The 10,823-nt window shown below is 36.3% G+C and overlaps 2 protein-coding genes across 2 annotated transcripts; one reads left to right on the forward strand and one right to left on the reverse strand.

Annotated features, from left to right (window-relative positions):
• Positions 1 to 2,504: 2,504 nt before the first annotated feature.
• On the reverse strand, positions 2,505 to 4,274 carry LOC146888877 (uncharacterized). Its single transcript, XM_085666607.1, has 3 exons — positions 4,116 to 4,274; positions 3,274 to 3,862; positions 2,505 to 3,232 (listed from the first exon to the last, which is right to left on the reverse strand). The coding sequence occupies exons 1-3, from the start codon at positions 4,272 to 4,274 to the stop codon at positions 2,505 to 2,507; spliced, it is 1,476 nt and encodes a 491-aa protein (XP_085522733.1).
• Positions 4,275 to 6,924: 2,650 nt separating this feature from the next.
• LOC114181030 (putative wall-associated receptor kinase-like 16) lies at positions 6,925 to 10,407 on the forward strand. The gene is made up of 3 exons (XM_028067351.2): positions 6,925 to 7,993; positions 8,784 to 8,957; positions 9,047 to 10,407. Exons 1-3 carry the CDS (start codon positions 7,069 to 7,071, stop codon positions 10,246 to 10,248), a joined length of 2,301 nt encoding a protein of 766 aa, XP_027923152.2. The 5' UTR covers positions 6,925 to 7,068; the 3' UTR covers positions 10,249 to 10,407.
• Positions 10,408 to 10,823: the final 416 nt, after the last annotated feature.

The raw sequence follows: 10,823 nt of genomic DNA on the forward strand, positions 1-10,823 counted from the left end.
ATATTTAGTATATGAAACACATATTTAATGTTGTTTATCACATAAAAAAGCGAAACAGGTTGCATGGCTGGGTAACACAATTTCTCAACTAACTCCATAATTGCTGCATGTATCCCTAAGTGTGAATTATCAGGATTATTGTTGCACATCTATCTACCTCGAAGTGCACACTTCTTTTTTATATTTTTTTCAAATATATATATGTGACTTGTAATAATTTGTTTAATTGTCAACAAACTTAAAAGGAAAGAAAGTGTCAAAATGAAATTAATTTGAGTTACTTAATAAAATATAAAGAAAAGGAAATAAAACTAAAAGTGGTTATATTCGGAGGGATGAAATAAGTAATTTCCGTTCTTAATTTTTTATCGTGCGGAAAACTGAAATATCAATTCATGATTTTTTTTACATGAAGATTCATATTCATATACATATCTATACCCATTTATATATATATATATATATATATATATATATATATATATATATATATATATTTATATTGAAAACGAGTTCGGATAATACTTACAAAGACAAATTTATTTATCATCCATATAAAGAGGTAGAAGTGAAAAAAATTTGAAAGTAAAGTGTTAGAATAATTTGATGGATGTAATGAATAAAAATATATATTTTAATAATAAACTTATTAAATTATAGTTGTATCCCTATGGTTAAAATTGTACCTGATCGATACTATTTTAGTGCGGAACCAGACGATCTCAAGAACCCTCTGTGTCGAACCTCCTCCTATTCCTCCCTGGACTCCTCTTGGATCTCCCTGCCGTCTGCACTCCGGAGGCGAGGGTACCTGCAGGCACTCCGACGCTCAAGTCAGAAAGTAATTCAATATGAGGTGTAATTAGTTTAGTGAGAAGAGCATACCTTTACGTTTTCACTAGGCCTTAATTTATACTAATTTCTTAACGAAACTGTTATTATTATTTGCGGGCCGTTTGTATTCGAGGATCAATTCTTTCCCTTTCTGACTGAGGTTGTACGCATTGGTTCTTTCCTTATTGACTAAGATTGTTCGTTTGTGCCTTTGTTAAAGATCAACTCTTTCCATTATGAGATTTGTTCGTCTGTACTTTTGTCAAAGATCAGCTCTTTCCATTCTGAGATTTGTCTGTCTGTACTTTTGTCAAAGATCAACTCTTTCCATTATGAGATTTGCCCGTTTGTACTTATCTAAATATCGACTCTTTCCTTTTTGGGGTTTCTAACGTATGTACTTCGCCAAATATCAACTCCTTCCTTTTTGGGATTTGCCCGTCTGTACTTCTCAAATATCAACTCCTTCCTTTTTGGGGTTTGCTCGTCTGTACTTCGCCAAATATCAACTCTTTCCTTTTTGGGGTTTGCCCGTCTGTACATTGCCAAATATCAACTCCTTCCTTTTTGGCTGAGATTGAGCGCTACTCCTCTGTACCTCTGTGCCATAATCCCATATTCCATCTGTCACATCATTGGGCTGGGATGTACACGGCCAAAAGGGGTCGGGATATATCCGGCCATCACTCTTATTGGGCCCTCTGTGTTGTGTTGGAGAAAAGGTGAAAAGCAGGTACCCCAGTGATTGGGCCACAACGAATGTGCCTCATACTTGTGCCGGGGTGATCCCAACCATTTCTGTCTTATTGGACCGGGATGTACCCGGCCATACACCAACACCAGCCCCCCAGTCTCGTAGTGAACGAAGTGAAACAAGAGGCTGAAATGTGTAAAATCGAGTATGAAGGAAAGAAAGAGTGTGGTTGGCCGAGATGTACCTGGCCATTGCTGGACGGGATGTACCCGACCATTCTTGGTTGGGATGTGGTTGTGAGGCTGCCAACATGTGTCTTGGCCGAGATGTACCCGGCCATTCCTGGTTGGCCTCTTGCCCTACTAGGTTAGTAAGTCCGCTTTTGTGTGTTGTTATGTGTCATCTTTGTCGTATTTATTTTATCAATATAGGGGGATCATCTAGGGCGATAAAGCTTCCTTTCACATTGACACATATATGAGGGGATCATCTAGGGCGATGAAGCTTCCTTTCTCATTGATACAGATATGTGGGGATCATCTGGTTTGATGAAGCTTCCTTTCCCATTGATATAGATATGGGGAGATCATCTAGTTTGATGAAGCTTCCTTTTCCATAGAGAGAATGCTAAAAAAGTATTTGATTGATGCACTTAATTTAAATGTGTGCGTGCTTCAGCGATGGAAAATGTAAGCGTAGAGTAATAATAATGAAAAATTATGCTTTATTTATTGCTACGATGCCTCATTAAAACCTTCTTGACCAAAACTCTCTTCAGATGTGAGGCGTTCCAGGTTGTTGGAATAGAGACACCTGATAGGTGTTCCCATCTGTATGCGTATTTACCCACAACTTCCTTGACACGGAATGGCCCTATTCCCAGTTGGGCGAGAACTTCCCCACATGTTTTCGGGTAGCACTTGCCATTCGCCACACTAGATTTCCCTGGTGAAAAGACTTGGGTTTGATTTTGGTATTATAACGGTGTTGGGCTCTCAACTTGGTGTATGGGTCTTTTTCTCAGGCTGTATGCGTAGCATCTGCGCGCAGTTGGCTGGTACACATGTACAATGACTATGTCTCCCGAAGTTGACGGAAATTTTATAGCTAAGTGATATGTGGATATCACCGTACCAAGCATGTTCAACGAAGGTCTCCCTAGCAAAATATTATAAAAGGTGTGAGCGTCAACAATAAGGTATCGAATTTTTACCGTTCGCGTCGTTCTCCCTACTCCGAATTTGGTGAACAAATCAATGTAGCCCTTTGTATTCACTCGCTCCCCTGAGAAGCGCATGATCGACTCCGAGTATTGTTGGATTTCTACTTCCGAAATTCTTAACCTTTTGAAAGTGCCCAAGTACAGGATATCCACTGAACTACCCTGGTCTACCAAGGTTTTACTTATTGGAAAGTCTTCAATCTCCACTGAGATCACCATTGGGTCATCGTGTTGGGGATCAATGGCTTGAAAATCATCATCACAGAATGTGATGGGTGACATGTGCCGCCGGTGACATGTAGATACGACATTGACATTTTGGATTGCTCGGACGTACTTTTTCCTCGTGGACATAGTGGCTCTACCTCCTGCAAAGCCTCCTGATATATAGTTGATCACCCCTCTCAATGGCTTCTCCCTCACATCTTGTTCATCATCTTTCTCAGGCTCAACCCTCCTTCTGTTGCCTTCTCTCGCCTCTCCTGGTACCTTGAGGTTCTTCGTGGTCACTCCTCATATCTACCTTCCCGTTCTTCCCTGGAAGAGAATCCCCCTTCCTTCCGTTTGAAAAATCTTCTCAGGTGTCCTGCTTGTATAAGCTCTTCGATTTTATCTTTCAGGGTAAAACAATCCTCCGTCGTGTGCCCATAATTCCGATGATACCGATAATGCTTAGTGATATCCGCGTTTGGGGGAGTTGGGACCCTTTGAGGGGTTGCTATTAGGTCGGTATTCAAGGCCTCCTCCAAAATTCTCGCTCTGTTAGACACGAGGGGTGTGTACCTGTTGTACTTTGGTTGTCTAGAGTCCTTGAACCTACTGTCAGGTCGCGGCGCTAACACCCTTTCTCTGTCAATGTATTTCTTTTCCCGAGTGTCTGATTGGGTCGTACTGCGAAACTCCTTTAATTCTTCCATCTGCATAAATTTGGTTTCCCTGGTTCGAAGCTCGTCCAGATTGCTCACGGGCTTCTTGCACAAACTGTCAACGAACAGGCCAGGCTTCAACGCTGTTACAAGGTGGTGCATGGCGACCTCAGGATTTAGATTAGAGATATTCAACAATATCTTCCCGAAGCGCTCCATAAACTCCCGCAGAGATTCTCCCTTCTCCTATCGTATATTTACTAACGCCAGAGAAGTGAGATGGTGTGGCTTACTGGTGGCGAACTGAATGCCGAAACGGGTGACCAACGTATCGAAACAATCAATAGAGTTAGGTAGTAATTGTGTGAACCAGTTGAGTGCAGGACCTTTCAGGGACGTTGGAAACACACGACAAAGAATTGCGTCATCTGAAGTGTACAACCCTGCTTGCGTGGTGAATACGTCCACGTGCTCCTCTGGATCAATAGTGTCACAGTACTGGCTCATAGTCAATCCTTTCCAGCGTGCAGGAAGTTCTAACTCCATGATCCCGTCCACGAAGGGGTGGCGTCTGCTGTTCTGGGTCTCGCGCCTGTTTGGTTGGTGGTGGTCTGTACCCTGGATTCATCTCGTCGTGTGTCGCCCTCTCCTTCTCCATTATTGTGAGATTCTTCCCTTTGTTAGGAATTTTGCTTAATTTGCCTTCGCATCCGCTGGTTCTCCTCTCTCAGGGCATTTATCTCTTCTTCATTCTTGCGTCTCAATTCCTCCAACTGGCGGTTCATCTCTCGTTGCATCTTCGCTGCTACTGTATTTTGATCGACTGCTGCTCTTGTCGACACCATCCTTCTTGAGAATAGTATGGCCCCACGGTGGGCATCAATTGTACCTGATCGATACTATTTTAGTGAGGAACCAGACGATCTCAAGAACCCTCTGTGTTGAACCTCTTCCTGTTCCTCCCTAGACTCCTCCTGGATCTCCCTGCCGTCTGCACTCCGGGGGTGGGGGTACCTGCAGGCACTCCGACGCTCAAGTCAGAAAGTGATTTGATATGAGGTGTAATTGGTTCAGTGAGAAGAGCATACCTTTACGTGTTCACTAAGCCTTGATTTATACTAATTTCTTAACAGACCTGTTATTATTATTTGCAGGCCGTTTGTATTCGAGGATCAATTTTTTCCCTTTCCGACTGAGGTTATACGCATTGGTTCTTTCCTTATCGACTGAGATTGTTCGTTTGTGCCATTGTTAAAGATCAGCTCTTTCCATTATGAGATTTGCCCATTTGTACTTCTCTAAATATCGACTATTTCCTTTTTGGAGTTTTTCCCGTCTATACTTCGCCAAATATCAACTCCTTCTTTTCTGGGGTTTGCCCGTCTGTACTTCACCAAATATCAACTTCTTCCTTTTTGGCTGAGATTGCGCGTTACTCCTCTGTACCTCTGTGCCATAATCCCATATTCCATCTGTCACATCATTGGGCTGGGATGTACACGGCCAAAAGGGGTCGGGATATATCCGACCATCACTCTTATTGGGCCCTCTGTGTTGTGTTGGAGAAAAGGTAAAAAGCAGATACCTCAGTGATTGGGCCACAACGAATGTGCCTCATACTTGGACCGGGGTGATCCCGACCATTTCTGTCTTATTGGGCCGGGATGTACCCGACCATACACCAACAAAAAATAATATAAAATAAAATATATTTATTATTAGTTTTAATAGTATTATTATATTAATATTATTATTATTATTAATTATCACAAGGTTTTGAAGTTTAAAGAAAAATGATAACATTTAAGTAAATATATAAGCGCTAAGTTGGAATTTAATGAGAACGGACATTTAAGTGAAAAATAAGTGTTAAACTCTCTTTCTCTACAAATCTCTTTCTCCATGTGAACATAAGAATATATATTCATTTGTCCAAATCAAGTATGATCCTTATCAAAATTTCACAAATTTTAAAACTACAAGGCCAACCACTTTGTTATCATTCAAGAAATTTCATAAGTATTTATAAGAGTGAGAAAAATATGAAAAAAAAAAAACAATTTCCAAGTTGAAAGTAACATAAACTAAAAGTTAGACGTTAAAATACTAAAATAAATTTTTATTTTCTAGTACATAGTCGATATGCTTTTCTAAGTAATCAATAACTTTTTTTAAATAAAGTATATATAATAAATAATAAAATTTTGACTTAAATATTTGAAAAAAAAATATTTATATTTTGTTCTTATTATTACCAGTCATTTTTATTCCTTTTTTTATACACTACGAATAATCAGTTTATTTTTAAAACCACTTTGAAAAAGTTATTTCTTATATATTCATTTTATGTGCTTTTGAAATATAATAGTAAAACATTAATTAATTATAAAATCATGAAAAATAAATATTTTAAAAGTATTCAAATTTTTTTAAAATAACTTAATTCCTCGTATTATTTTCTACACACGTTTCTGTAAATATTGACTTCCAAAATTTCATTAAAATACATATCATGACAAAAAAAAGAAGAATATTAATTAAAAGGTTGTAAGTCTTGGTCAAGCTACCGTGTAGTATAGGTCCCATTATATAGAACTATCATGAAGTGATGTAAATAGAATGAAGTAAAAGTTACTCTAAATTTGTCTTCTTTTTTTTTTTTTTTTCTTTTTCTTCCTAATTCTAATAAGGTGTTATGATAGAATATTCAATAATACGAACATGAAAACAATAAGTGATAGAGATCCTGATGGACCGGATTGGGTACGCTATTCACTAAAAGAAATTCAATCTATTATCAGTCAGATATTTAATTCAAAAAATATCTATGAATTTTTTAAAATTTACAAGTATTTATGAATATTTGTGAATGTTTAAAAAATATAACTTATAAATTTTTAAAATAAAATTAAAAATTTTAAATAAAATATAAATTAAATAATAATTTTACTTAAATTTAAATTAATAAAATATAAATTATATTTTATTTTAAATAAAATTTAACATAATAAAATATAAATAAAATTTTAATTTTAAATAATAATATAATACTCTAGCTACACTCGATCCTTTCTAAGTAAAAATTAAATTATTCTCTATCTTTTATATGAGTATCAATTGAAAGTATTTATTTAAGATGGTAATGTTTTGATAATTTTTTATTTGAGATGGTATTTTTAGGTAATTTCAAAATATAAAAAAAATGTTATTTCATATAACTACGAAAACTTGCTAATATTTAATTATTAAAAAGTTATTTTCCATCCATTTATTACCCATTTACATACGACATGGGAATTTTTGTTATCACAGAGGGTGAGACAATAACAAGACGAAGAGTTGCCTGACTGAGTCGGCATAAACTTGTGCACAACCAAACAAAACATTAGACGAATGGTTCAACCCAAACTGAAGCCGCGGCATTTTTGTTAGTATAAAGATGCTCGCAGAAGATGAAGAAGAAGAAGAAGGAGCAAACACTTATAGTTTACTATACAATGGAGTTGAAGGTGGTGATGCTGCTGCTGCTGGTGATTGCGTTAGCAAGAACAGCAACTGCAGCAGTTGACCAAGCCCTGCCCGGCTGCCTGAACAAATGCGGAGATGTTTCAATTCCATATCCATTTGGCGTAGGTGTGTCAAAACTCAACGGAAAAAACTGTTCCTTTGAGAGAGACTTGGAACTCAACTGCACAAAGTCCAGTCTATACACAGGTAACATCCCAGTTCTGAACATAAGCCTCCTAGGTCAATTGGAGATGGATTTCCTCGTCTCCGCTATCTGCAAAGTCAACATTTCTAACGGACAAACAGAAGCCTACGAGTCCTCACTCCGAACTGCATCCTTCACCATTTCCAGCACGGAAAACAAGTTCTTGAGTATAGGCTGCGACACCTACGGGTATCTCACCAGTTACGTCAACCAATCTGCATCCTCAACAACAGGGTGCGTGACAAAATGTTGGGACAATCTAGAAAATTTGGAAAACATGCAGACGAATGATGGGAAATGTGCGGGTAGAGGGTGCTGCCAGGTGGATATACCGCCTAGAATGAAGAACATCGGTATACAAGCATATACCTTTACTAATTTCAGTAACTCTTTCAATCCCAACAGCTGCAGCGTTTCGTTTGTCGTCAAAAATGGCGGCTACAATTTCTCCAGGGATCATTTGAATAGCGTCCCGTTCGACAAGGCTCCCATGATTGTTGATTGGAGTGTTGGAGATGCTGCCTGTAACGTTTCCAAGGACAAAACTAACTATGCATGCATAAGTGATAATAGCTTTTGCGAGGACCCACCCTCTGGAAATGGCTACCTCTGCAAATGTAAACCAGGTTTTCAGGGCAACCCTTACCTTTATCAGGGTTGCACAGGTAAATTACTTCTCATCAATTTATATAATCTATAATCTTATTACTTTTACTTTTTACTATTTTCCTTCAGAGTTAATGTATCTTTTTAATATTCATGACTTTTTATTTTATTTTATTTAATTATAGTATTGTTTTAGAACTGAATTTTAACTTTAACTTAATCTTATAATCATGATGTTTACACTGATTTATATTTCATAAATTTATTTATATGTAACCTGGGTGATTTTCATATTTTTACTTCTCATGATTTTCGTACTTTTTATCTTATTAGAATAGAACGGAAAAGAAGGGTTGGTCGGAGTAAGACAGTGTTTTAATATATGAATGTTTAATTATTTATTTGGTTTTTCATTTTGTTCCTGGGTTAGTTTTTGTAGTTTTAATTTAATTTTAATTTGCGAAAATTTATGTAATTTTGAATCCATTTTTTATGCTAAATATTTTTGTGTTGTACTGAGTATTTAACATATACTATTTTGATATTTTAAAGATATTTTTAATATATTTTAAAATTTCACAATCAATCGAAAGTGTATTTTGAAGATACAAAAAGAGAAATAACATATAAAGATAAGTAGAGAATCCAACTTTTGTAATTTTTTCATAATTTATAAAAAAATTAATGAAATTAGGTTATTTCTGATAATATTTTAAAGCGAATCCAAATTTTTTATTTTATTATTAAAATTGAATTTATTAATAAAAAGAATTTATTTTATTAGTATAATTAACGTAATCCCAATATCAATATTATTTAAAAATCATCGATTATTTTTGGCTTTTGTAGACTTCCCAGATTGTAAAATGGGGACTCACAACTGCGCAAGAGCAGAGTATTGTCATGAAACTCCTGGCTCTTTCGAATGTTTATGTCCTGATGGGATGATCGGAAATGCAACAAACGAAGGTGGAGGATGCCAGCCAAAGCAGCAAGCTGATGAATTTACCAAGATCGTCATTGGTGAGCATATCATTATGACCATTAGAGTTTTGTTTTTCTTCCTTTTCGACAAGACACTAAATTTTCATTTGAGTTTATTTTGATAACAGGAGCAGGTGTAGGATTAATTGCTTTGTTTGTGGGGGTTTCTTGGCTTTACTTAATGCTCCAGAAAAGGAGAGTCCTAAAACTAAAGGAAAAGTTCTTTCAGCAGAATGGGGGCATCATTTTAAGACATAAACTCTCTACAACAAGAGACTCATCTCAATCCACCACAATTTTCAATGCTGAGCAACTTAATAAAGCTACCAACAATTTTGATGAGAATTTAATCATCGGCAAAGGAGGTTTTGGAACAGTTTTCAAAGGAGTTCTCTCAAATAATCAAGTTGTTGCTATCAAGAAGTCAAAAATAGTGGATGCGAGCCAGGTGGAGCAATTCATCAATGAGGTCATTATACTATCACAGATTAATCACAGAAATGTAGTCAAACTTTTGGGTTGTTGTCTAGAGACAGAAGTTCCATTATTAGTATATGAATTTGTTAAAAATGGCACCCTTTTTGATTATTTGCATAAAAAAGGTCAAGTGGGTAATGTATCTTGGAAAACACGTTTAAGGATTGCCACTGAAGCAGCTGGAGCTTTGTCATATCTACACTCTGCAGCTAGTATACCCATCATCCATAGGGATGTGAAAACTGCGAATATACTCTTAGATGACAATGGCGCTGTCAAAGTTTCTGACTTTGGAGCTTCACGATTGGTTCCACAAGACCAAACTGAAATAGCCACAATTGTGCAAGGAACCTTTGGGTATTTAGACCCAGAGTATATGCAATCAGGCCAATTGACTGAAAAGAGTGATGTGTATAGCTTTGGGGTAGTGCTTGTAGAACTGCTAACTAGGGAGGAGCCTTTCTCTTTTCAGAGGACAGAAGAAAAACGAAGTCTTACGTTTCACTTTGTATGTAGCTTGGAAGAGGATAATTTGTTTGATGTTGTTCAAATTGATGATGAGGATGAAGAAAATAAACACGAGATTATGCAGGTTGCTATTCTTGCTGCGAGGTGCTTGAAACTTAGAGGGGAGGAAAGGCCTAGCATGAAGGAAGTGGCAATGGAATTGGAGGGAGTGATGCTTATGAACAAACACCCTTGGACCAATTCAAGCCACACTTTTGAGGAGAGACAATACTTGCTTTTTGAGGCACAAAGCATTCGTGAACCTGGTGATAGTAGTGGCCAACAAAATACTAGATATGATAGTGCGAGAGAGCTTCAATTAATTGACTTTGGTAATGGAAGATGATCAACGCACGCTATAAAAAAAAAAATTGCATTCCCACTTCAATATACTTGCTTTCTTTACTTGTTGTTCAGTTTGTCTCATTGTAATATAATTTTATTCTAGTTTATACTTTATTCACTTATGGACTATACTTTGATTCTAAATGTTTCCTTTTATCTGATTTTTGCATTCATTATAAAGAGAAGCCTTAATTTTAATTATTCCATTGGTCATTGCTTTTGCTAAGAAGTGTCAAGTTGGTTCTTCATTTTTTTTTCGTCTCAATTTGTTTCTGGCTTATTTAATTTTATTCAATTTGATCATGATTTTTAAAAAGTGATTCAATTTGATCAATGTCATTAGTTTTTTACAAACGATCTTCAAATTCGTACCACGTATCAATTTGTGGTTTTTAAATATATTTAATTTTTATTTTTTTACACTTTTAACTTTACAATTGTGCCATGTGGCACGATCAGTGTGACATGGCATTAGAATTGTGATGTGATAGTGGCACATGGACAAAGTCTCAATTTGGTTCCTACATTTGTTTTATAGTTTTAATTTAGTCACAATTTTTGTAAAAATAATACAAT

Source organism: Vigna unguiculata, chromosome 1 (assembly GCF_037176805.1).
Source record: "Vigna unguiculata cultivar grain cowpea cultivar isolate G323 ecotype 2 chromosome 1, ASM3717680v1, whole genome shotgun sequence".
Classification (NCBI taxonomy): Eukaryota; Viridiplantae; Streptophyta; class Magnoliopsida; order Fabales; family Fabaceae; genus Vigna; species Vigna unguiculata.

Coding starts and splice junctions, on each gene's coding strand:
- LOC146888877 (XM_085666607.1), bottom strand. CDS start 4,274: ATGGAGAAGGAGAGGGCGACACACGACGAGATGAATCCAGGGTACAGA. Junction 3,863..4,115: donor AAAGGATTGACTATGAGCCA/GTACTGTGACAC, acceptor AATATACGATAG/GAGAAGGGAGAATCTCTGCG. Junction 3,233..3,273: donor TTCCAGGGAAGAACGGGAAG/GTAGATATGAGG, acceptor TCAAGGTACCAG/GAGAGGCGAGAGAAGGCAAC.
- LOC114181030 (XM_028067351.2), top strand. CDS start 7,069: ATGAAGAAGAAGAAGAAGGAGCAAACACTTATAGTTTACTATACAATG. Junction 7,994..8,783: donor CCTTTATCAGGGTTGCACAG/GTAAATTACTTC, acceptor TGGCTTTTGTAG/ACTTCCCAGATTGTAAAATG. Junction 8,958..9,046: donor ATTTACCAAGATCGTCATTG/GTGAGCATATCA, acceptor TTTTGATAACAG/GAGCAGGTGTAGGATTAATT.